Source organism: Rousettus aegyptiacus, unplaced genomic scaffold, assembly GCF_014176215.1.
Source record: "Rousettus aegyptiacus isolate mRouAeg1 unplaced genomic scaffold, mRouAeg1.p scaffold_m13_p_13, whole genome shotgun sequence".
Lineage (NCBI taxonomy): Eukaryota > Metazoa > Chordata > Mammalia > Chiroptera > Pteropodidae > Rousettus > Rousettus aegyptiacus.
This window is the reverse complement of record NW_023416288.1, coordinates 1,437,347-1,465,142: the sequence shown is the minus strand read 5'-3', so window position 1 is coordinate 1,465,142 and position 27,796 is coordinate 1,437,347. Positions and strand designations below refer to the sequence as shown.

General features: G+C 34.9%; 1 protein-coding gene and 1 pseudogene across 5 annotated transcripts in view; one reads left to right on the top strand and one right to left on the bottom strand.

The window, feature by feature from the left end:
• PIK3CG (phosphatidylinositol-4,5-bisphosphate 3-kinase catalytic subunit gamma) overlaps nt 1–25,733 on the top strand; it is a 31,628-nt gene extending 5,895 nt beyond the window's left edge. For 2 of the 5 annotated variants that reach the window (XM_016145867.2, XM_016145866.2), the window contains exons 3-11: nt 1,328–1,393; nt 1,503–1,728; nt 2,763–2,866; nt 5,180–5,326; nt 7,049–7,139; nt 7,924–8,054; nt 8,922–9,033; nt 10,131–10,288; nt 21,936–25,732. In XM_016145867.2, coding sequence (XP_016001353.2) covers nt 1,328–1,393; nt 1,503–1,728; nt 2,763–2,866; nt 5,180–5,326; nt 7,049–7,139; nt 7,924–8,054; nt 8,922–9,033; nt 10,131–10,288; nt 21,936–22,214 — 1,314 coding nt within the window. In that variant the 3' untranslated portion in view covers nt 22,215–25,732. Of the gene's footprint in view, nt 1–1,327; nt 1,394–1,502; nt 1,729–2,762; nt 2,867–5,179; nt 5,327–7,048; nt 7,140–7,923; nt 8,055–8,921; nt 9,034–10,130; nt 10,289–21,935 lie in introns of all 5 variants that reach the window. The other 3 variants (XM_016145865.2, XM_016145868.2, XM_016145869.2) reach the window with 3 other exon arrangements.
• LOC118610902 lies at nt 5,678–5,796 on the bottom strand (annotated as a pseudogene).
• Nucleotides 25,734–27,796: the final 2,063 nt, after the last annotated feature.

The window sequence follows — 27,796 nt, the reverse complement described above, 5'->3', positions numbered from 1 at the left end:
TCATTTGTGAAACTATTTTAGACATTTTCAGATATGGCCAAAATGACTCATTCCTGATTAAAATGGTCTCCTACTTGAGATCCACATTGTCTTTACAGAAGTGAAACATGAAAAGGTCAAAAAGACTCACATTCGGGTTAGAAAATTAAAACATTTCTGAAGTGGGTACTGGTGGTGAAATAACCACATTCTCAGAATTAAGATCTTATTTGACCACACCTATGGAAAGCATCTTTGAAAGTATGTGGATAATTGAAATATTATCGGGTCAGTATTGATCATTTGCAAACTGGAAATCATACCAAAAGCCCCCAGGCCCAAAAATGTAAAGTAGAATGGGAATTTCTCCTCTTCCCTCTTAGAAAATAATAGACCATGTCTATTTATAAAGAAAATACTCTGAGACATTTAATTTTAAGCCTCTCTTTATGCTTATATATGACATCTGCCCTATAACTTGATATTTGCATCTATAATAATCAAACAATATTTGTTAATCTGGCTGCTTTCAAAATTATGGACTATTGTAGACTTATAGAAAGGCTAAGAGAATAATATAACAAATATCTAGCACCCATCAGGATTTAATTATTTTTTACATTTTATTTGTTCTTTTCTTCGGTCATAGCGCTGGCATCTACATCAATATCTCTATATTAATGAAGTGATATGAAACCTACTAAACATTGAAAAACTTGAGGAAGCATATAAAATAAGGATTTTCAGACAAAAAGCTCTGTATACTCCACAGAATGGCAGAGAGCAGTGATTGCTCTGTATGGATTGATGTAAGCCAGTTGTTTACTTGCAGTAAGAACATGTGAGGCAGCCCAGTGACTTGCCCGCAAGATGCCAGAAAGACATTGTGAGCAGAAGAGAAGCGATAGGAATTTTAGGATCTTCACATCTAACAAATATTTTTCACTTTACATGTATTCTATGTCCACTACCTATTTTCTTTCCAACAACCTCTCTTACTTTTATAGACTTGTTATAAGCCATCTCCATCTCTCCCTTCTATCCTTCTAATAAATCAAGTATGCCCTTAATGAAAGCAAAAGTCCTCCCCTCTTTGCCTTGGAAGTCATCAAAAGTACATGACTGTGAGTCAAGACCTCTGGCTTCTACTTCAGTCCTTAAGTAAGTGGTTCACTCTGTCCCAAAATACCCTTGAAAAGAAAGGATTGAACTTAAGTGACTGGTAAGATTCTCATCACCTTAGCCATGAAAACCCACCAGGGCAGAGCACCAGTTTTTCTCCATTTCCCTTACCCTGATTAACCAATATAGAATGCAACCCTACAATGCCAATGTGTTCCTCCTCTAGGCTGTGAAATTTGAACCTTACCATGACAGTGCCCTTGCCAGATTTCTGCTGAAGCGTGGTTTAAGAGTAAGTATTTCCATTTTGATAATAGTTTGACATTTAAATCATTGAGAATTGGCTGGTGGATCTAGAGCCTTAGTCATAATAATTTCAACTTTCTTGTTCCCACTTTCAGAACAAAAGAATTGGTCACTTCTTGTTTTGGTTCTTGAGAAGTGAGATAGCCCAGTCCAGGCACTACCAGCAGAGGTTCGCTGTGATCCTAGAAGCCTACTTGAGGGGCTGTGGCACGGCCATGTTGCACGACTTTACTCAACAAGTCCAAGTAATCGAGATGTTACAAAGAGTCACCATTGATATTAAATCACTCTCTGCTGAAAAGTATGATGTCAGTTCCCAAGGTATCATAGCTATATTTTCTTTGTTCTCTTTTCAAATGACTTCTTCTCCAAATGCCATCATCCTTGTGATTCTTCTCTCTTCTGGAAGACAATTTGTACCTTCCAAAGGCAGCAAAGAACAAATTATTTAATCTTCTGTCTTCGTGGAGGAAATAAATTTAAAGTTCTCCCTTTATGAGTAATATGTTTTAAAACTATATATTTTTAATGATGAGTTCATGATAGATTGTAAACCCTTAAAATTTAAAAAGCATGCAGATGTAAGATGTATTTTTTAAAAATAATTGCACACACAGAAAAAGATTAGTCATTTTCAAATATTTACCTTTTACTTCCCATCTTTCAATATATGGAAATAATTTTCAAGTTTTCAGTCTTTTAAAGTAATGAATTACTGAGAGAAGTTATTTTAAAATTTTCATATATATATATACACACACACATACATATATATACACATATATAGTGTTTATGTGTGTGTGTGTGTGTGTGTGTGTGTACTGGTCTTCAGTCTATCTATTCTTCGGGGAGTAATTTTTAATTTATGTGTTTTGCCTTTGGAACTTTGAGGCTATCACATCCTCCCCACACAGCAAAACTTCTTCTTTTAAAAAGAATTTACAGATCCTTAACCAAAGTTCATTTAATATGGCCTTCAAATGTCTGTTCCCCAAATCAGATGGCAGTTTAAAGTTTCACATGTTGAAAAGAAAACTACGGTATCAGTTCCTTAACATTATTCTTAAAACATCCTTCTCTACTTGATTGTATTGGTATCTCATATTATTCCCCTACTTGTATCCCCTGTTATTGTATGTGTACATGGTTGTATTGCTCACAGTCAGCCTGACTTGTCTTGCCACCTCAATTAGTTAGCTCCTCAAATACAGAAGCATACCCCACTTTTCTCCTATTCCATACTAGACCAAATGTATATAGAATGTTGTGAATAGATGTGGCCTCAGGAAATGTTATAGATAATATTGGTAATTTCTTGAACTTATATAACTCTTGTGTGCTTTTGAAAATTACAGTTATTTCACAACTTAAACAAAAGCTTGAAAACCTACAGAATTCGAATCTCCCAAAGAGCTTTAGAGTTCCGTATGATCCTGGACTGAAAGCAGGAACACTGGTGGTAGGTATCATCTTGATATCTCCACGTGGTCTTTATGTCTTAAAAATGTCTGTCGAGCCTTCTCTAAACACTAGCTGCTAGAAGTCTTGACAACAGGCAATCACCCACCTATTTTTTTTTTTTAATCAGTTTTCATGAGGAATCATTTACATACAATAAAATTTTTCCTTTTTAAATGTACAGCTCAATGAGTTTTGACAAATTTGTATAACCACATAACCATCTCCGCAATCAAGATATAGAACATTTCCATAGAAATGTTATAGAAAAAGTTATTTTATGTTCCTTTGTAGTTAGTCCTTTCCTCTTCCCATGTCCTATCTTAGACAACAGATTTATTTTCTGTCATGTATTTTTGCCTTTTTAAGGATTTCATGAAGTAGAGTCAAAGAGTATGTAGTTTTTGTGTCTGGAGTCATTTTCTTAGCATAATGCTTTTAAGATCCACCCATGCTACTGTTTGTATCAGTTGTCTGTTTCTCATTAGGACTAAATAGTATTCCTTTTATGGCTAGGCCACAATTCATTTTCCATTCACCTTTTGAGATAGTCAGGTCAGATGATATGTATGTGTTTAATTTTATAAGAGATTTCCAAACTATTTTTCCACAGTGACTGTACCTTTTTACATTCCCATTAGCAATATATGGGAGCTCCAATTGTTTTATATCCTAGTCAGCACTTGTTATCATCAGACTCTTTTATGTTAGCCATTGAAATGAGTGTGAAGTAGTATCTCGTTGTTTTTATTTGCATTTCTCTAATGATGTTGAGCATCTTCTCATATGCCTATTTTCTATCTCCTCTTGAGAAGCTTCTATTCATATCTGTTGCTCATTTTAATGTAGGTTGCCTTCCTATTTTTATTTATGAGTTATTTGTATATTCTGGATATAAATCCTTTATCAAGTATACATTTTACAAGTATTTTCTCACAGTCCGTGGCTTGCCTTTTTACTTTCTTAGTCATGTATTTTATAGAGCAGAAGCTTTTAATTTTGATTAAGTCCAATTTATCGCTATTTTTTAATGGCTCATGAATTTTGTGTCCTAAGAAATATTTGCTTAATCCAGTAAATCTTTATTCCATTCTATTGATGTAGATATCTATTCTTACATCAAAGCACATGCTCTTGATTACATTCAAATAATAAATCACTTCATGTATGTATAAGAATCTTAAAACAGTATACTTCCATTAATTTTCCCTTATTGTTTATACTATTTTTATGCTTTTAATTTCTATATATATTATAAACCCAATGGGTTGTTATTATTTTTACTTTAAGCAGTTAAAATACATTTAAATGATTTAATGGATAAAACTTTTTTTAATATTAACCCACATATTTACCATTATTTGTGCTCTTCACTACATTGTATAGGTGCATGTTTCCATTTGGTACCATTTTCCTTCAGCTTTTACTATTTTAATAGTGCAGGTGTTATGGCAAGAAATTCTGTCATATTTTATTTGTCTGTAAAACTCTTTATTCCACCTCATTTTTTAAAGATATTTTCCCTAGATAAAGGGTAATTTTCTCCCTTCATGTTTAATATATCCAAAGCATATATTATTGACTGTCCTTATCCAGTTAGATAGGTAGAAATAATAATATATTAATACAGCTCCAAATTGTGTTTGCTTTTTAAAAAGACCATATTACATTTTTGATACATGGTGAATTCACTTTTGGCTAAAACTCCTAAGATTTTTTTACTTTGAAGTGAATGGCTGCTAAGCCACTTTTCTCACAAATTCTCTTGAGTTCAGTTAGATATATGAGGAGTGTTTTAGAGTGGGTAGGCACATGTGAGCACTAGATTTCTGTTTACTGCTGTTAAATTTCATCTCATTATATTTGGCCCATTATATCTGATTCTGCAATAATAGTTTTTAGACACTGTGGTAGCAATGGAATTCTGTTTTTCAAATTAAATCTTAAAAGGAGGCCAAATATACAACTTAACAGCAAACTTGTTGTTTTAAAGGTGACATGGGAGTACTAGAGTCCTGTGGGAATGGGGCGTGCAGAGAATGGGATCTGCCTCACCTCTTAAGCACCTTCACACACTCTTAGGGTTTCTTGGAACACACTTTGAGAACTGCTGGTTTAAGTGTTGTGAATTGTTCTCACCAGCATTTTGAGATTTGATGAAAACACTTTCTGTATTTTACCCAAATCACTGAAAATTATTTTCTAACTAGGATTTTGTCTTGCTTGTTTATAGTGATACTTTGCAAGAGGATGTATGTATCCATGCTGTATGTTCATTGTGTATAGAAAACATCTGACTATTTTCAACTTATAGGTTGAAAAATGTAAAGTAATGGCCTCCAAGAAGAAGCCCCTGTGGCTTGAATTTAAATGTGCTGACCCTACAGCTCTATCGAATGAAACAATTGGAATTATCTTTAAACACGGTGATGATCTACGCCAAGACATGCTTATATTACAGGTACGCTACTGTTAAGGAAAGTTTTCAGTTATCTGAAAAGAGTAATTCTATATTAACTCTAAAACGGGCCTTCTACTGACTCTATTGTCCTATCTTGATTGATAAACAATGATCAAAGATTTCATAACAGAGAGTTTTCATCGGGAGTATGTGACCAGGGACCATTAGATATGCACTCTAATGAGCATCACAGTTCTATTCGTTCCTGAGAAGGTACATATCCAACATTCCCAAATAACCAGATGTACTTCCCTCACCTAACCTCTTTTTTTTTTTTTTAATGCAAAGCAACCTTTGGTTGATTGCAAGGAACTTGTCAGCTTACAATCCTTTATTTATTTATTTAGTTTACTCTTACAGCACCCGGTCTTCCTAGGTGGTCTCCCATCCAAGTACTAATCAGGCCCGACCCTGCTTAGCTTCCGAGATCAGACAGGATCGGGCTTGTTCAGGGTAGCATGGCCATAGACCTAACCTCTCTTTCATGTACCCTGGTATGGTAACATAGAATATAGACACATTTACCCAATAGCATCCACTTCATTCATATTCATAGACATAGCCACACACCCATCGATGCTCTCCTTAAACACATCATCTTTGATACACACCCGCATATTCAAACTCAAGTGAAGGAGAAGGTGAATAGGCCATTGGAGAAATCATGTAGTTAAGTAGTAAAAGTAAATAGTTTACTAGAAGATGAATGGTTAAGGTATCAATGCTGATCAGTTTTATATTTTTATATTTTCTAACATTTCTCAATAAACTTGAGCTTCACAAATCCATAAAGTATTATTCTCCATATTCTAGTTGTTCAATATTGTAGAGGTAACAATCTCTAATATTAAATATGATTTTTTAAACTAGACAAACCATGTTGAGTTAAAAGTAGGCCATTTAAGAACTGGTCATGTTTTCAATTCCCTCTATGTTTCTATTTTTGCTTATTTCTAATACAGAAACACTAATATACTAGGCTCTCTTTTCAAGAATGGTATGTGTATTTTCCTGGTGTGTGTATTTTTTTTAAAAAAAGGAAAAACAAGTCATTCGAACCTTTTGAAAGTTTATTAAATTTATTAAATTTTCAGTAAATCTATAGAATCTTTTGAATTATTCAAAGATGGACACTCCAAAAACACAAAACATCACTCTTTCTTCTCATTATGTTTTGTTGTTAAGGCACTTTGCATGGCAGATAAGAGCAAGTTAGTTAAGCTCTCTAACCTTAGTCTCTTCACCCATAGAATGAGAATAATAATCATGTCCACACTATAGGGTTAACACAAAGGAACAACATAAAACAGCACTTAGGAAATGTTAACTATCATTATCATTGTTGCTGTTGTCTTGGTTGTAGCCCAAGAGTGCCTTACGCATAAAAATTTGTAGGGATGTTAGAGTGGACCTTTTTTTTTTATTGTGGTAAAATATACATAACTAGAGTGGAACATTTGAATAAATGAACCATGGCTAAAACTGTCTCAAAAGAAATCCATTTCTTTTGTTCCCCAAAGCATACTACATCTCAAGGAAAAAATGAACTAGCTCCCAAGGAAGGAAAACTTTAGAGTACCAGGTTGATAAATGAAAATATAGTTGTTACTTACGTATTTTATGTTTTCTTATATATTTTCTGTTACTAGATAAAATTATTTTTTTAGAGGAGTAGAAATATATACATTTACAATGGAAACATTTTTGTGTTTTGATGCCCAGATTCTACGAATCATGGAGTCCATTTGGGAGACTGAATCTTTGGATCTGTGCCTCCTGCCATATGGTTGCATTTCAACTGGTGACAAAATAGGTATGTGGTTACCTCAGAAGATGGATATGCCACTTATCTAGTTTTAAAAAATCATAATTCCTTCAGTGTAGTCATTTAATAACTAAAAAATTACAATCGTAATCCATTCGAAAGGGAAGAAAATATTCCAAGGCTGGTAAATGTGACTCTCTATTTATCGTGGATATATTGAAGATACATGAATGCATGATTCAAATCCTTGTGATTATACACGGAAATGATTTTAGCAAGAACTTGTTCCCTCCTCTTTACTTTCCCATCTCTAAACTTTAACTTATTTCATTATACATTGAACTTCTCCCTCACAAATAACATTTAAAAATAGAAAGATCTGTCACTTATTTTAATATCCCAGAATTCATACTACTGAAGATATTACATACTCTATTTTTGCATGCTGTTACAAACATTTAATATTTTAAAATCAATCAAAGGTATTTTTCAAGTTCCGATTTGAGAACCATATGAAGTCATTTACATTTGATCTTGTAATTTAAAAAAGGAAAAGAACAGATTTTCAAAAAAGGAAGGACATACTCAGCACATAAATGCTTTTACTTATTGGCTTTCAAAACTAACACTTTTCTCTTTTCATTCTGGGATATTGAAAGTATGTCCCACACAACTTCCATATCCCCCTCCTTTTGTTTCTTTTACTAAGAAAACCAAAGCAGTAACCTGGAAACTAGCACTCTGCCCTCCACTCAACAAAGACGTAGCCATTCCTCCTCTGGGTCAGGCACTAGGCCTCAGTCTACATCAAACTGTCTGCATCTTCCTGTAGGAATGATCGAGATTGTGAAAGATGCCACGACAATTGCCAAAATTCAGCAAAGCACAGTAGGCAACACAGGCGCATTTAAGGATGAGGTCCTGAATCACTGGCTTAAAGAAAAATGCCCTATTGAAGAAAAGGTGAGCTCCTGCTCTTGGTGAAGCCCCGTGAGATTGGGGATGTTAAGTGCCTTCCCTTGGTGACCTGGTATATCTGTGTAAAACAAAGGTGCTTAGTTCAGAACTCCATGAGAATTTGCTTCTCCTTTGATTATCAGGTATGCTTTGCATAAAATTCATTTCTGTGAAATAATTTGTTAGCACTTTTTATAATCATCTATTTTTGTTGTTTAGCCAAAAAAATTAGTTTCCTATGTGGGAAACACCACATATTCTATGTAATTTTTAATTTACTGCTGCACTCTAATCTAAATGATAAATTATAGATGCTGAAATTGTCAGTTTCACTGTTCCTCTGAAGTACATATGCTCAATCTTTCACAAGCTATGTGGTTAGGCTGTTTGGCTGTCATTCAAAGTTCTGCACAGGATTAGCACTTCTCATTTGCATGGTTAGCAGCCTTCTGCAGAGGAAATATAACTGGTAGCACTTACTAGTCTGTTATATATATGGATTTGTGATCCCATACATACTTTAAGAGATCACAAGCAAAACACATGTTCACCAATGATGGAGAAATTATCATGGGCTCTGTATAGTTATTGGCGAATGACACATGGAGAAGCGAACCCTTTAACTAAATTGCTACTACCTTTCGACTCTTGTTTTCTCCTTATGCTATTGTGATTCATTGAGTCTTCACCTAAAATTTAAGTAGAGGAATGAGAAAGCTGGCACTTAATAGATATTGCGTTAATGAAATCAGGCATAACTCACCTGTTCTCTAAAAGTGGTGCCCAGAATGTCCTTCTGGAAGTCATTTGTAATAGATTCATGCTGCTCCTTGTAGTTAGAATACAGCTAATATTCAGATGTATTTTAATTAGTTTCAGGCAGCAGTAGAGAGATTCGTTTACTCCTGTGCTGGCTACTGTGTGGCAACCTTTGTTCTTGGAATAGGTGACCGGCACAACGACAACATTATGATCACAGAGACTGGTGAGTTTATTTATTGTAGAGTAATTTTTTTGACTGTGGTAAAAGATAAATAACATAAAATTCACCATTTTAACCAGTTTAAAGTGTATAGTTTAAGTACATTCACATTGTTATGCAACCATCACCATCATTCATCTTCAGAACTTTTTCATGTTCCTCAACTGAAACTCTGTACCTATTGAACAGTAACTCCCCATTCTACCTCCCCCAGCACAGAGTAATTTTTAAATGGAGTTTAAGGTCAGAGCACATATCTTGAAGTCATTACTGTGTAGGGACACAGATACCGTGATCGCCCTAGATCACCCAGGAGTGAGTAATGGAAGAAGATGCAGGAAATGAGACTTAAGAAAGAAAAGTCAGAGAATAGCTGGAAAGCTAGGATACAATCATATCCTAGAAGCTGGTGAAAGTGTGCATGACCAACAGTGTCAGATGTTGTAGAGAAATAACAAAAATAACAATATTGGCTACCATGCCATAAAACTATTCTCTAAGGAATTTGGACCAACTTAAGAGTAGAGTCTGGAAAAAGTACCATATTGGGAAAAACAGCTTACTCTGTGAGAATCAAAAGAAATAATGCTTTTATGGACCATACATGTGATAAAGAGCTATATAAATGAGAAGGGATGATAATTGTGGTGGTGATGGTGACAGTGGCAAAAACTGATCTAAAAATATTCAAAATGATTTATTTCTATTGTGCTACTCAAATTAAAAAACGAATGTCCCTCCCCCAAGAAGAGTGAAACATCAGTCCATCTTGAGTTATACAAAGGGCAGCCAGAGTGTTTTGATTTATATTTCTAAGAATAATTCTGAGACGAGTATTTTTTTAATGGCATTTGGCTGTCATTTAAAGAACACCGGAAGGATATAAAAAAACACACTTAGTTCAAAGAGTACTTTGTGGCTACTACTACACACACCTGCTGAGACAAAAAATAACACAAGCTGATAAAACAATGTAAAAATAGCTCTCTCACCCAAGATAGCTCATTTTCAGGCAACTTAAAACATGTTTCAAGAAATAAACAGTGTTGTGACAAGCACCTATGCCAGTGTAATAATGTCAGACATTTTCTTCTTTTAAGGAAATCTATTTCATATAGACTTTGGGCACATTCTTGGCAATTACAAAAGTTTCCTGGGCATTAATAAAGAGAGAGTGCCATTTGTGCTAACCCCAGACTTCCTGTTTGTGATGGGAACTTCTGGAAAGAAGTCAAGCCTACACTTCCAGAAATTTCAGGTAATTGGCCTTTCTCTTGATCTCCTACTGTGAACACCAACCAGATGGTGCCTGCAGCTCACAGCTCTTCTCTCACTCCACTTTGAGGTTCTTCTCATGTCTGCTCACCCCCTTCTTGCATGATCACCCTCATCTTCTCCCCCTTGCCTCTATTCCTTCCCCAAGTGCAAAATGACACTTTTCAGTAATCCTCCCACCTAAAACCAAAGAGCAAGTAAACACATTCTTCAATCAGTGATACTGGCACATCTAGAACATCAGGATGACACTGGTGATGGAAAGGAGGCTTTAAGAAAGAGCACCCAGAAAGCCGATTTAGTCTTTGAATATTTATCTATCCAAGACATTGCCTAGAGGATCCAAATTACACATATATTTTTCAGTACTAAAATGATTGTGAACATCTCTTGAATTTTGCTACAGGCATGTATTTATCAAATTACTAACAGAGGAATTCTCTTTGTACCTCTGCGTGCTTGTCTCGTTTTTATAAAAATAGTCCCCTTTCTCATTTGAACTCTTGTCAGCTTGAGTACAGATTCTACAAAGAGCTCTGGCTTGTCCTGCTTATCCATGAACAAGCTCCTACATTGGTCTGCCCAGCTTCCTGGGACCATTCACATTCTACCTCTTTTTCATTCCTTCCTGGTCTACATCCTCTTTTGACTATCAAATATTTCAAATACCCAAGAGGTAAAATTTTCACACTTGCAAATTTAATAACCGTAAATGAATGTAACTCAGAGAAGTTATAATTACTACTGTAATATACCAATTTTATAGCCATACTAATACAAAACAGACTGGTAGAAGTAATGAGTGATCACTTTATATGTCCATTTGCCTTGGGTTCCCATTAAACAGCCCCTCCGTTAGTGCTTCTTAAATATGATTTGATTTGCAGTCATTTCAGGAACAAGTCTTATTCCCAAGTCTCTTCTTAAGTCCTATGTTGAGTCCCCATGTCCTAGGAGGGTGACATAGGCCTGAAGTTCAGTGGAACAAGAACTAGAATGTATTGTTTTGAAACCTGTCTCTTCTTGTTTGCTCTCCTGGCTGATTTTCGCTTTGGTAATGACAAGATTTACCCTCCCATAGTTTCAGGAGTGTTGTCAGAGAAACTGAGATTTCTGTGGCCCGATAGTCTTAGGATTTTTAGTGTGTGTTTTTCTGTGTAAATTCAACTAGGTTTCAGACTATTTCTAGGAATTTGACACATTTCAGTCCTGTTTTTCTTTAAAGTTAAAAATCACATGTTTTGACAACTTCCTAGAAGAGAAACACAAGCACCTGGAAGAATTTTATCATTTAAAAGGAGAAGACACTCAATTCTCCTCTCCTGGACATAGGATTTATCTGACTAGCTTTGAATAAACATAGCAGCAATAGTGCCATTTAAAGAATCAGACAGACACAAGGAATTTGACATCACTAACTATCTTTCCTTGTTTCTGTGTATATGTTCTCTTCCTTTTTGCTAATGATTTTCCCCAGAATGACTATCCTTTCATAAACCTCATTGTGCCCATGTTGCCTCCAAATCCCAAGATACTTTCTCTTTAGTCTTCTTTGTTTTTGTTTCAATTTTCAAAATATTCTTTAATGAAAAGATTTGGGTGTGGGGAGGCCAAGGAGAGGTTGCTTCTCTTCCAGGGAGTTTCCACTCACAGCAAGAAAGCTTTGCAGCGAGACTTTGCACAAGCCATCCCCTCAGTCTGGGAGCATTCCTCCCTCTTTTGTGACCAATACTTATTTCTTAAGCCATTAAAACCTCTCATTAAAGTGACATCTAGGCAGTGTACACCACTAAAAACACATGTTCATAAATTTTATTGTATCTATGTAAAGAGATTTACATTTTGGAGTATTGGCACTATGTAAAGAGATTTACATTTTGGAGTATTGGCATTCTATTTAAGTGCCTGTGAATATATGCACTTTGACCCTTAAACACAGATTCAGCATAGCATTGTGGTTCAAACGATGGGCTTTGGAGTAGGCAAACTTGAGTTTGAATCCTAGCCCTGCTACTTAATAACTGTGTATGTGATACAAATTATTAATCCTTTCAGAACCTCGGTTTCCTCATCTGAGGTAGGAATACTAAGACCCACCTCATGTGGTTTTGGGGGGGATTATTTAAATGAAAACTATAGAATACTTAGCCCAGTGCTTCAACCATAGCAGACACTCAAAGAAAGGTACTCTCCATTGTTGTATACATCACATCTGGTCTTCACACTTTGAAAACGTTTAAGTTGAGAAGCATTTTCTGAAATGACATCTCAGGCAGAACTGCAATGTATAAAACACAAAAAAGTGGTATTGATCTGGTTAAAGAGCAAGCGGGGGTCCAAGCTCTGCCTGCTCCTTTGTCTGCTCCTCCTCTCTGCACTTGTCTTCACCCTCCTCGCTCAAAACAAGAAAAACACCGAACACATATGCATATATGTGTACAGTTATACATATGTAGAATTTCTAAAGTTTCCAGTTTGACAAAGATGAGTAGCAAGTTTTTTCATGGTTTAACTCAGACCCCATAATAATTTTTTTTTTTACATACTACTAAGCCTTTCAGAAAATTTTTTGTTTCTTAATTTCATGTTCCCTTTTTGAGATGAAGTCCTTCAAGCTCAGGGAGCATATTTCTAAATTCTCTAAATAGCATCTCAGGATCTTATATAAGAAAGCTGCCACTTTTAAGTAAGCTGAGAAATGTATATATTTACATTTTGAATTAAAGGTGTTCTTATTTCCATTGCATCACTAATTTTGAACTGATATGGTTAATTAATGCATGCAGCACATTTGAATAACCTGTTAGAAAGAGTGGAAAAAAATTGACCTGCTTTTCGTTAAGGATGAGGTGAGCTTTCTCCACAAAGACTTAAAAAAAATATCCCTAGCAAGTGGCCAGAGAATGGAAGTCAGGGAACGGAAGTGTTCCTTTGTTTTACCTCTCTCTTATTTCCAAGGTAGCTAGTTTAGCCTAGGACCATATTTATAAATTATTTCTAGAATAGAGGAGAGTTCAGGAATGAACTAAAGTCAGACAAAAAGATACAAAACCAAGACCTATTGTTTGAACCCAGGAATGTCTGTTGGCCTTTGGAGCGGCACCTTATTTACATGCGAGATACTAAACAGATAGTTCGATGACAATAATTTTGATAAAGAAATTTTCCTGAGGAAAATCTCCCCCTTACTGAAGAGACGCAAAATGAAAACAATGTTTTTCCCACTGGTAATTTATTTTAGAACCACTTTGTTTTAAATTTCACAGAATAGTTATAGAACACGTATTACATACAAATACATTCATATCATTGGCGAATAAAACTTGTTTTCTCATTCTTTTTATATAAGAATGTGAGTTTTTTACTAATTTTTAAATTATGAAATGTTTCTTTAAAAATAAAAAAGCCAAAATAATGTTTAAACTCTCAGGAGGGTTAAAAAAAAAAAAAAAGCACCATTATCCTACCTTCAAAAAATAACTGTCAACATTCTAGTGTTTTTCTTTCATTCTATTAAGTATTTGGTCTTTTAAAAGGTTCTAAATTAATCAGAACTTGGTTAAAAACTAAACTTAAGAAATAGATACAATATTACTCTCTTACTTTAAACGTTCAGTGGCTTCTCATCTCACTTGGAATAAACTCTAGATATCTAATCTTACCCTACAGGGCTCTGTGCCACGGAGGCCCTGTCTTCCTCCAGCCTTACCGCATGGCATGCCCCTTATGTTCTCTCACTCAGGTGACGGTGGCCTTCCTTCCCACTTCCCCCATTCCAGCTGTTCCACCACTCAGGTCTTCTCCCTGGAACACCATTCACCACCCTTTAGATCCCAGCTTAAATGTCATTCCTCAGAACAGTCTTCTAAATTAAGTCCCTTGCATTATTCTTTGCCACAGTCCCCCGCATGTTGCCTTCACAGCAGCTATCACTTGTACTAGTCTACTGTTTGTCCCTCCCTTCCCAGGGTAAACTCTGCAACGGGGCCACATCTGACCTGAATCCCTCACATAGGGCCTGAGACATAGTAAGCACTCTGTAGGTAATTGTGAAGTGAAGGAGTGAATGGTGGAGGGGCAATTCCTGCATCTATACAAGGTGGATGAGACTAGATGTCTTAGGTTTCTTCCTTCCCCATAATACATTGCAGTCCATTAGTTTATAAAGTAGTAACTCAGGCACAGATTGACAAAATACCATCACAAGGACGTCAATAAGCCTTCAAGATGCAGGTTAAATATACGTACATCAGAAAAGGAAGTAATGCTAATTATGAAATCTAATATTTTATTAAATAATATAAATATGTGTCACATGGTACATATTCACACTTTTGTGAAGCTTTTCTTACTGGCATACACATTACATATTTTTTTTCCAGTCAGGGCAATAGTTCATGCCAAGAGAATAGGACACATGATGTAGACCTATAGGATAGTTTTCAAGAAGCATGAATAATTCGGCCTTATATAAACAAGCATTTTGAAGATGTACTTTGCACGGAGTAGACACTAAGCAAGTCTGTTTCAGATAAGGCTGAAGAAGTCAAGGGAGCCAAAGAGTATCTTCACACGCACCTCTATGCAAAACAGGCAGTTCGATGACTATACCGAAAAGGCATTTGCCCCTAGATGTCACTCTTAAGAAGCGTTTATAGGAGAGAAGCCTGAGACTCATTCATTGTGTATGCTAGGTTAATTTAATCTAGGATGCCAGTTTTATCAGGCCCTGTTGGGTTTCCACTCCTAGCAGTGTTGTCCCCATCCAAGGCTCAGGTCCTTAAGGGCTAAGTTCAATTTCATTTTGCCAGGCAGATGCAGAGAGGGGAAGGAACATCCGGGCAGAAAAATAACATGAGCAAGGGCATGAAATTAGTATTTAGTACCAGTACTCAAGGACAAAAGTAGAGTTGTCGGTATGGGTGGAGCATAGATATACATGGGAGTGTGTCATGAAATTTGAGGCAAGAAAGAAAATGTGGATTCAATTTGAAGCATAGGCTGGATTAGCCAGGTAGAGAAAAAGCAAAGAAGTCATTTGGAACTCAATCAATTAATCACGAATTCCTGTTATAACAGCCTACTACAGGTCAACAGGGAGATAGCGAATTTATGTCAAATTGCCCATAACATACTGAGTTGATAAAGAAATTGCTCTCAAGATTTACATACTGGCCCACTAATGAAGTCAAGTTTAGCCATCTCCTTCCAGGACTGAGACTCAGCATTTCACTCTGTCTGTGCTACCCACCGGAAGGTGTGCTCAGAGAAGGGGTCAACATCAGCTGTTTATAAGAGTTCAAATATGTTAGTGCGACATCTTCCGCAGATTCAGACTTGCCTAGGGTTGTACAATTGTTAGGACTTGGATAAGCTTGCCAAATTTTATCACTTCTCTGGAAAATATAAGGATATAGAACTCAAAGATGGCCTTGGATTGGATTTATATGTTAATCCACTAGCCTGCAGTGTCACTCAGTGCCTAAGATATTAGGCCCCTGTTACTTTTAAACATTTATTGAGAATAACCTTCCAACTGGCATCATTCTCTCAATGTTTAGTTTATTTTAGAGAATTGTTTTGTTTACCATAAGAATATTGTCAAGGACGGTATTCATCATGTTACAAAGTGTACTCATATAAAGATACTCTTGCAAAATTTCTATCAGTCCTCGGTCTCTAGAAAAGCTGTGTTTCTTCTGAATAGCTTTTTTTTTTTTTTTTTTTAATATTCTGAACATTGGATGAAGTAATGCATTCGATTTTCCTTTTGGCTACAGATTTGAAGAGTGCTTATTGCAAGTTTATAGGGTTTTTTTGATATATAGGATTAGTCTCTTTCCCAAACTTATAGCGGGTTGTTTCCTTTTTCTACTCACTTCTAACTAATGTTATTTTGACTTTTATGTATCCAAATAATCCACCCTCAATTCTTTTTGGAACAAGTCTAGAAGACAAATAAATACACACACATATTTCAATCTTTGAAATATTATTTTTCTCCATTCTCTCCTTCCTCTTTAAGACAGAGGCAACACAACTATTTAGGAAAAGTGGGTGAGAACATTTCATTAATGAAAATTTGGGAGTTTTTCTTCTCTGTCTTTTCTCAGCTCTAGATTCTTTTCTGGGAATTTCTGTTTTATGATCCTGAGATTACTTCTTAATTTTTGTGCATTACATACAGTAATATTTCACTTCTACTTTGTTTCTAGATGAGAATACAGGAGTTTAGTTTGAAGAAAAAGTAGATTTATTCTACATAACCTTGGACAGTCTAAAGCAGCCACAGCTCATTGGTGGTTAAGAAATTAGTAGATTGTGCATAGAGGGTAGTTTCTTTTCACTTTAGTGAACTGATAAATTGGGCTAGTTAATAAAGTCAATGTTTTGAACATGAAATGGTAATGAATTCCCTCATTCTCAAGAATTATGGGAGTGCAGCTTTGTAAAAGCAATTGGTTCCCTGGGTATTAGATGCTATAATTAAGGCATTTGAATCAACTATGAAATTAAGAGCAGATATACTAGGGAGGCTCAATTTATTTATTAGTTACTAAAGATAGTGTTCTAGCTAATGATATTAACAATACCAATGTTCCCCACATTCACACCAAGTACATTAAACCAAGCCCCTGAAGTCAGATTCTTCCATTACCCCTTCTTCTCTACTCTGTAACAGAAAGCCTTCAACGGGCAGTTGAGAAGAACAGAATGAGGATGTTGAAGTCAGTGTTGGGAAGCCCTGTCAGAAGGGAAAATTCTGTTGCTACAGCCAGTAACATCTGTGTTCTGTGTTTTCCCCTGAGCCCTGCAAGCCACATCCTCACAGTCCCTCAAACCACAGGCTCTGGGCTGAGGCACCATACTCAGGCTACTATCACAGATCCTATGGCTGAGTATAAATGGCAGAAAGGAAACCTCTGAGGCTTGAGTGGGAGGAGCCAAGTACTCACTGTGCCCGTCATAAAAAGAGAACCACCTGTAGATGCAGCCAGCGTGCTGTGCACTCCCAACGACCTATGTGCCTCCGTGGGCCAATGTGAAGACAACCCTCCCCCTTGACACTGGTTGGAGGGAGGCTTATCTCCCACCCCAGCCCATCTTGCCACTTAGGTCTTTACTGTCAGAGGAGACATTTTGGACAGGTGGCCTCAATGGGAGGGTGACCTCAAAGTTGAGAAACATGTGTTCAATAATGAAACTTCTCACGCTATTAATAATAACAGGCAAACACTTACATAGCACTTAAAGCTCACCGCAACCGAGAAAACTGAGGTCCAGAGAAGTTAAGTAACTTCTCAGATGACAAATAGTTTTTCAGTAATAAAGCCAAGCTTTGAATCCAGGCAGTGAAGTGTGACTCTATGCTTTTAACCACTGCTCCATACTACCTGTAAGCAAAAGATAATGAAATCTGCACCAAGTCTCTAAGTCTGCATAGCCAGTCAGAATTTAGACATTGTGTCTGACCAATATGGAGCATGCCATTAAATTTGGAGATGAAATTTCTTTCTCATAGAAGTGACCTTGTATATGAAAATCAGAACTAATCGAATAAATTCGATCCAGCAGAAATTCCTTATATAGGTGAGATGATCTTCAAGAGAAACAGGACAGTTCCTTTCCTTTAATGTCTCTCTATGAACTACAGTAATTGGTGGCTGAATCACTGTGTTGCCACTTAAGAAATACTTACTGATAACCTATGTCATAACAACTTGGCTCCAAATTGATTTTCCTCCTCAAAAATTTTCTATTAAAGAGTTAGACTACACAGTGGGCTCAGAAAGTAGGGGAGTTGCCTGGAGCCTCAGTGTACAGAATGATAGAACATAATTAAAAATTAGAATGTAATCTAATTTTAAAGCCTTTGTGAAAATTGTGCAAGTTGGAAAATTAATGAGACTGTTGCCTGGGTTGAAGTCTGCCCTTAGCCTGTGTAATTAGCAAGAAATAAGGGAGACCTTGATGGGTCCTATGAATGAGAAAAAAAGAAATTATTTCTGAACATAAGTGGAATCATTAAGAATGCAAGAGCACTAATGCACTGAGGCCACTTCCAGGGGACAAGTGATGTCTGGGCTGCAGCAGGAACAGCTCACACAGTCTTCTGGGTCTGTGGAGTCTCCTATGGAGTTTCCCATGGGGTTGATCAACCCTCCAGGTAGAGAAGGAAGAGGACTACATTTATTAAACCTTTGCTATGTGCCATCTTCTATATCAGGCAATATATATATATATATAATCTCACTTTTAAAATGCCAGAATAATCCATGGGTCTTTGTCCTTGGGCCATGCATACACAGTCTAGCCTTGACATACAGAATGACATAGGCAGGACCATCATTATCATTGTAGTTACTCTGCCACATGCAAATGACACAGAAGAGAATCTAGAAGCAAAAAGAAAAATCACTATTAACATTTTTGCCTATAAACTTATATTCTTTTTCTATCTAAATATGTTTTGTTCACTTACCAAAATGGAATTATACTATGTGTTGTTTCATACTGAAGAGGAATTTTCACTCAAAAGGCTAATCTTATAATCAGCTCTTTGTTCTACTTCTGTAGATATGCTTGTCTCATAGACCGTGGGACAGGGTGACCTCAAGATTAACTAGAAACTTATCTCCCTTCTGCTTGTTCTGTCTAAACAACAAACGTAACTGCCTGTAACCCATAGCAACTCCCTCTCTTTGTAACCTTCTAAGGACAAATTAACCAATCGGCCCATGCCACCTAAGCCCTATAAAAGCAAAGTTGCCCCTGAGCTTGGGGCCAGATCTTCAGAGCATTAGCTCCTCTGGGATGACCAGCATATAAAACCTGAATTCTCCAATTCTCTGAGTGCTGCTTGGTTTCTTGCCAGTCTGATTTTTGCAACATTTCTGCAACAATTCCTGCTTTTTAACTCAAATACCTTTACATGCTTACTAAATATTTTTCTACAATATCATTTTTAGTAGTTACAGAGCATGAAACTTTAGGTACCTTTATAAATCCTTTTTATTAATCCCAGTTGTAGGATATTTAGATTGCTTTCAAGTTTCCACAATTTTAAACAGTGTTCTAATTAGCATTTTTGTAGATAAATCACTGTAAAATTACCCAATGTTTTTAAAGGTAAACTCTAGCTTTTCTGGGCAAAGGGATATAGACATTTTTAAAGTCAAGTTTATTCACATATAGCAGAAATGGGCCTTTTTAGGTATACAGGTCTTTCAATTTTGACAAATGCATCAGTCATGTAACCACCACCACAATTAAGTTATATAACACTTATAAGTATTTTAAAGCTTTTGATGCAAGTTATCAAATTATTTGCTAGTAAAATTATACCTATTCCTATCTGCCATCAGTCTATGAAAAGCGAATATTGAATATTATCTTTAAAAACTTTTTCTAAAAAGCCTTTTTTGGTAGATGAATGTTTCCCTCTCATTTTAAGATACATTTTTTTCTTTATTATAAGGTTGCATTTGTTTTCATATGTTTATCTGTTTTTATCTTTTATAGTATGAATTCTCATTTATATCCTTAGCCTATATTTTTAGCCAACTATTTTTCTCTTTCTTATTGATTTGTAGGAACTATTTGGGGGCTGGGATGAAGCAGTGATCTGTTGTTGCAAATATGTTTCATCTTTTCATTTGCCTCTTTTAATATTTTTATGGGGTTTTTTTCCTCAAAAGTTTGAGGTTTCCATAATCTCCATTTTTTTTCCTCATGGATTCCACTTTAGAAGTCATCTTCATAAGGTCTTTTCCCATTTCATGATTAAATGTTTTCCTTTTTTACATTTAAATCTTTAATTCTTCTAAAATTTATTCTGGTATATCACATGGGGTAAACCTTGTTTTTTCCCCAAATGATGAGCCAGTTGTACCAGCCTCATTTATCAAATAATAAATCTTTCCCCACTAATTTGAAAAGTCATTTTATTATATCTTTTATTTAATGTGTGCTTAGATATGTCTCTGAACTTTCCATTCTGCTCCATAAAATATATTATCTTTTTTTGGAAAAGAATAGGTACTGTTCTACACAGTTTAAAATATTACACTTTTACAATATGTTTAAATATCTGGTACAGCAAGCACTGTTTTTTGTTACTGTTACAAAATGTTCTCTCAGGCCCTAATTATTCCAGATGAAATTAAAACCATATCTGAGTTTAAATGTTCAAAGAGAACTTTTATTGAAAGTTTATTGTATTTATAGATTAATCTGGGAGGAATTTACATCATTATAATAAGCAGTCATCACTGTGGAACATTGCTATTGGCTCTACATGTTCAAGTTTTCTTTTATGTGCCACAGTAAATTTTTATAGTTTTTAAGTATAGGTTCTTCATGTTTTATGTATGTATTTATCCCAGAAATCATGGTGTTTTTGTTACCGTTATTAACAGCATCTGTCTTTTCATTATACTTTCTAACTGGTGGCTCCCATTTATAGCATCTTATTTATTAATTTTACAAAAAGCTAGTTTAATAAAAACTAGTTACAATGGTATTTTAATTTTTTTCCCCTTTAGTGTTCTAAGAAGACAAGTCATTTGTAAATGCTACAATTTACCTTCGCTTTTCTGGCTTTATACTTCATTTCTTTTTCTTGTACTCCTTCAGAATGATTGTAACTAGTAATTTCAGATAATTCTTCACTTCATTACATTTTAGTTACAAATTAAGTTATATGTTACTTTTATTAAAATCAAAAGTGAATTTTAATACAGTAATTTGCAATTTTGGAAAAAATACTATTTGGCTGTGGTGTGTTACTATTTTAACATTTTACTCAGTATTTTATTTTGAAACATTTATATCCATAATTATTAACCTCAGAGTTCTTTGTCATGCTATCTTTGCCAACTTATGGTATTAAGGTCGGGTTATTCTCATGGTATAAAATTGGGAATCTTACATCTTATTCTATGCTTTAGAACAACTTAAATGGCATAAGCACGCCTGTTGCTAAATAAGTGGATTTAACTACCCGTATCATCTGCTCCAATTTGGAGAAGGTACCAGCCATAGCATTTTTTTAAAGCCCTCTCTTTTACTCAGTATTCAGAATTTAGATTTAAATTCCAAAGTTCATTTGACAATTTTGAGAGTTAGACAATGAAAAGCTAATTCATCTGTTTTCTTAGAATAGGACAAATTGTAAAATAAAGATGAACACTAAATCTCAAATACCATTTTCCTATCATTTCTTTGGATTCTATTAGCTCTTGAAAAAAAATATTTATAAGTACATGAAGTTTATTGATTCCAGTATGGTGTTCAAAAACAGACTCATTCCTCTTCAGAGACTACAGAAAATTCTACCCTCAATTTCCTTGAAGTAAAAAGGTAGAGTAAGAAATAAGACGAAACTTAACTGTATCAATTAGTTTTCCTTGAGCACATCTTGGATATATACAGCTACACTAAAGTGCTTAAGAGATTACAAAAACAGTTTCTGTTCTCATCTAGCTTTTTATCTGAGTCAGGGGACCTACTTTGTTTGTGACGGTTTCTTCTTAAAGACAAAGTTAATGTCATGTAAATTCCAATACATCCCAGTCATCTCCAGCCTTCTGAGTTACTGTAATAGTAACAGCATTTTCCTCTTTATCCAGGACATCTGTGCTAAGGCTTATCTAGCCCTTCGTCATCATACAAACCTACTGATCATCCTGTTCTCCATGATGCTGATGACGGGAATGCCACAGTTAACAAGCAAAGAAGACATTGAATATATTAGGGATGCCCTAACAGTGGGGAAAAACGAGGACGATGCTAAAAAGTATTTTCTTGATCAGATTGAAGTTTGCAGAGACAAGGGATGGACTGTGCAATTTAATTGGTTCCTACATCTTGTCCTTGGCATCAAACAAGGAGAGAAACATTCAGCCTAATACTTTAGGCTAGAATTAAAGACTAGTTAGTGTTCCAAAACTTTAAATGAGCATGTCAATCATTGACTTTCCATTTCAAATGTAATAGGACCTTATAAAACCTGGCACTTCAGAAATATAGTTCTTTTTCCTAGATGAACTCTTTACTAGAGAAAAATATCGGCATGTCTGATTGATTAATTCAGTTGTGGGCCTATTTGAGGGTGTTTTTTTTTTTTTTCATTTGTCTCAGTGATTTTGGAAAATATTCTAAGTTTATACAGATAAATCACTTTCTCATTGTACCTGACATTTTGGCTATCTTATTGAGTCCCTCTGGAAATTCTTTAAAATAATTGGTGACATCTATATTTATCTGGATTTACTCTCAATTTTGGTTATCCTTGTGTTCATCAAGCTCTTTACAGAAAAAAGATGTAATTATTGTAACCTTTGTCTCATTCCTTAAACGATATTTCCAAACATCCCTTCGGTGTCTGCAGATGTTAGTGATGTGCTGAAAGCAAGGAAAGAAAGTTAGTCTTTCCAGTGTCTTTTGCAATTAGGTTCTTTTACAGTGTACAACTGAGACACAAAATGGAAAAATCTGAATCTTTGTACCCTATCTCTTCTCTGTTGGTCTGGTTCCAAGATTAAGAATAGAAAAAATAGAGATGAGACCATTTATCTTCACTCTGATCACATAGTGAATTGTCAAATACAACTATTATAGCTTTCTTCGGCACAGAAATAAGGTAATAAAGGGGACTCTTTTTTTTTTTTTTTTTTTTTGCCTTTATATTTTCCTCTCTTCTTTTTTCTTCTTCCTCCCTTCTTCCTCAGTTGCCATCCTCCTACAACTCTTTATCCAGAGTTGTGAAATCTTTAAGAACTCCTTTACCCTAGATTCAAAAATTAATTGAAAAAGAGTTTTCCCTTTAGGGTTACTAGAATTGTAGGCACTTGTTTGTAAAGGAGGAGATTTATTGTTTTTTGTTTTTTTGTTTTAAGTATATTATTAAAGGAGCCATTCCAGAAATTATGGATTTGTTTCCAAATGTGTTAATTTTAAATTTTAGTATGAGCATTGTTTTCTTTCTGTTTTCATGGAAGAAGATATTTGATATCTAAAAAGTACTCCAGGTTAGGAAGAACACTACTTGCCCTTCTCATCTTTCAGTTTATAGGACTTTTAAAACTTTGACACATTCTTCAGATTTCCTAAGAATAATTGAAACATATTTTTTTAAATTTATTTTCATCACTTAACTATTTTGCTATTTATTGGAAGTATTGTTTAACCTTCATGAAAGATTGTTAAATTATTTATAAAAAATTTTTCAAATTACCTGTAGTTAATACTTTACATGGGATTAACACTGTTCACAGTGTCAATGTTTAAGTATATCAGATATAAATATATATTAAATTTTAAATGTCTAAATAGATATCTGTTTGACTTTAATGTAGCCTAAACCTTTTTTTGTGTGTGTATGCAAAAGCCCAGTGGTTCTTAACCCTGACTGCAAATGAGAATCACCAGGGACACTTTTAAAAACACCTTTCCTGAGTACCAACTTCAGGTTATAACTTAGTTTGGGATGAGGCTCAGACATCAGTGTTTTTTTTTAAGTAATCTGGATGATTCTGATATACAGAATCAAAAGCCCTACGTGGTCTTTAAGGGTGTGAGGTAGCACTGTTTCCTTGCCCACTAAGCCTTTCCCCCAGCTCATAAGGTATCTAGAAAGAACTCCTCTTCCTTGACAAATCATCTTTTAAATTCACATTCTATCCCCCTATAAGAGGACCATGCTCTGTAATGAAATGTTTGTTCTTCTGTGGTAATGGAACATAGACATTTTATGGTATTTTTAGACCAACTATATCCTATTGTTCTTTTGAAAAACAGCAGAAGGAATGATGCTTTCCAATTCAGAAAAGGGTGTTTTCATTATTCGTATAAAGACTAGCCAAGCTCAAACCTTGCATAGATTCCACTTTTTATTTGAATTGCTAAAATAATTATATTAATTATAGAAGAATGTATTTATATTTAGTTTATTGTTATGCATGCATACAAATTTGTCCTTCAAATGAGTAAGTTCTTTCATTATGCTGATTAACATATGTGTGTATATATCACATATATACATGTTTGTATATTTATATACATATATTACTTTATTTGGTAATATACATACATATGTATATATGTATATCATGTTGGGCTTGATTTATCTATATTCCAATGAAGTTATAATTTTAACTCTGTAGACTTGCAGACAAACAAAAATCACCTTTGTGTGCTTCCTTCCTTCATTGTTCCCAGAGAATAACATGACCCGCATCTTCTATATCTTTGAAAATGTTCTAGAACTAGAGTCACTCGCTATTGAGAGACAATGTTAAGAAACTACTCACAAGTCTGTCTTCTATGCCAAATGGAAACAGAGATCACAAGTCAGATGATTCAGTTCAAAGCAGCTCTTATGTGTATCTAGAACTAGCTACATAATTTTCAGAGCCCAGTACAAAATGAAAATGCCAGGACTATTATTCAAAAATTATTAAGAAATTCAACATGGCAATAGGAGAATGTTAAATCAAGCACAAGGGCCTTCTGAGCATGTGTTACTGCACAGGTCACAAGCCCATGAAGCTAGCTCTGAAAGTATCTGAATAATGGCTTTGGTGCTCAGTTTTACATTTAGACAATGTCCGTATCAGTGCAGATAAAGTACCCAGATCAAAATGTTGCTACAAATTACCTAATTTTTGTGGCTGTGTATAGGTCCTAAAGTAGTGGCCCATTGCTTTTGGATGGGAACTATAGCCAGTAAAAGTGAAGCAAGGCAGATATTTTAAACCTTGTACCATATGACTGCATTTGACTGGCTTTGGTGATACTTTGGTGAAAGTAAAGGAAAGTGGAGTTGTTAGAGAAAAAATATATCAAGTCTTAGAGAAGGCACTTGAATTTTAAAAATTAACGTTATTAAATACATCATTTACAGGAGAGGAATTTTTCTTTTTGGAAAAAAAGATTAGATATAGGAATTATGCAGCATAATTTGGAGGCTGTTAGTCCTATGTGATTGGAAATTGATTATTTTTTGAAATAAGTCCAAAAAAAATAATTAAGGAAGTTTCTGGAGAAAATTCTGGCCTTTATTTGGTAAGCTAGGTTCTATTTGCAATGATTATGAAATAAATTATCAATTATATTTTACAATATGAAGAAAAAATAAAATAAGTTTGGATTTTAAAAGGTTCTGCTCTCTTGTTTTCTATTTAATGCAACCTATTAATTCTGATGAATAATTTTAGTACCAGTTCAGGGGGATATCTGTGTATTCTCAGAATCATTTTCAGGGTAGATGCTGAGGAATCTAAAGAACACACCTTGACTAAAAGCACCCATTCAGAGAGCTGAGACATTCCCTCTTGCATTTGTATTTCCCACTTGCATTTGTATATCAATTACAAATTGTTAAATGTAAATTTAAATAAAGAAAGAATCTGATATCTTGTGTTATCTCGTATATATCTTTTAATAACAAAGTCCAGATACACACAAAACTCAAATTCTTTCTTGTAAGAAATCTTTATTGAGAGCCCACTATCTACCAAGCACTAGGCTAAATGCTGGAGATAGAACAAGACTGACCCAGTCCCAGTCGTGAGAGAGTATAATTAGCTGGTGATAGCAGACATTTCATAATGGAAGGTGTTGTGTATTGAATTATGTCCCCCCAAAAGATACGTTGAATTCCTAACCCATGGTATCTGTGAATGTAATCTTATTTGAAAATGGATTCTACAGATATACAGACATACCTCATTTTATTGCACTTCAAGAGGTTGCATTTTTACAAATTGAAGATAATACCCTCCACTTTATTGAGATACTCATTTTATAGCAGAGGTCTGAAAATGAACCCACAATATCTCTGTGGTATACTTGTAATCAAATTAAGATGAAGTCATGATGGTGAGCCCTAATCCAGTATGACTGGTATACTTAACAGAAGATGAGGGAGAAAGCCATGTGATGGAGGCAGAGACACAATACTGTGTTTACAAGCCAAGGAACACCTGGGACTACCAGAAGCCAAAACAGGAAAGGAAGGACTCTCCCCTAAAAGCTTCCAAAGGAACATAGTCCTGCCAACATCTTGATTTCAGACTTCTAACCTCCAGAATGGTGAGAGAATAAATTTCCCTTGCTTTAGGCTACCTGGTTTGTGATACTTTGTTACAACATCCCTAGAAAACTAATACAGTATTAATAACCAAAAGTTTTGTGGGGTTTTGCTGGGGGCTGGGGGCTGGGTGGGGGTCATAGAGTTTATGTAAGTTAACCTATTTGATATTTTCTGCTTTCAAAAATGACAAAGTGCTAATATTTTTAATCTATAAAAAATTCTAATAAATCAACAAGAAAAGGAAAAATATCTCAACAGAAATTATTGATGTCCCACAAAAAAATACATATGGCCAATAAGCATATGACAGCAGACCCCAAATCTCTATTGAGTAAACAAATGCAAATTAAATAACAAATTCTTCTCACCAACAGATTAGCAAATATTGATAATGTTCAGAGTTAGTGATAATTTGAGAGAAAGAACATTCTATCAAACTGTTGAAACCAAAGCAAATTGGTAAATTTATGCATGGCATTTTGTCAAATTTTATCGAAATGAAGAAGTTATCTGTTCTCTGACCTGGCAAGTCCACATCCAAGAATTTATCTTTCAGAGATTATTAAGCAAGTGTCCAAAGACTTATAGACAAAAATAGTTACCAACATTCTTTGTGATAACCAAAACTTTGGAACAGCCTAAAAAGTCCCCTAACATGGGACTGGTTAATTAAATCACATTCATACAATGGACTGCAGTGAACCCTTGAAAAGATAAGGTTGATCAGAATGTATTGACAATCACATGTGACCTACTGAAAACCAAAACAAGGTTATTACAGAACAGTATTGTTATAGTCATTCTCAAGTTAAATTTTAGTTTATTCCCAGACAAGAAAAAGCTAAAGGAGTTCACCAACACCAAACTAGTATTACAAGAAATGTTAAAAGCACTTCTTTAAAAAGGAGGTAAAAAAACCCATAAATATGAATAATAAAATGGCAATAACTACATACCTATCAATAATCACTTTAAATGTAAATAGATTAAGTGCTCTAATCAAAAGACATAGGGTAGCTGAGTGGATAAAGAAACAAGACCCATGTATAAGCTGTCTATAAGAGACCCGCTTCAGATTGAAAGATACACACAGACTGAAAGTAAAGGGATGGAAAAAGATATTTCATGCAAACAGTAAAGAAAAAAAACCTGAGGTAGCAATATTTATATAGACAGAGTAGAGTTTAAAACAAAAGCTATAATAAAAGACAAAAAAAAGATATTTTATAATGAAAAAGGGATCAATCTAATAAGAGGATATAACTCCCACAAACATTTATGTACCCAATAGAGGTGCACCTAAATATATAAAGTAAATACGGATGGAAATAAAGAGAGAGATAGACAGTAATACAGTCATAGCAAGGGGCTTTAACACTCCACTGACATCAATGG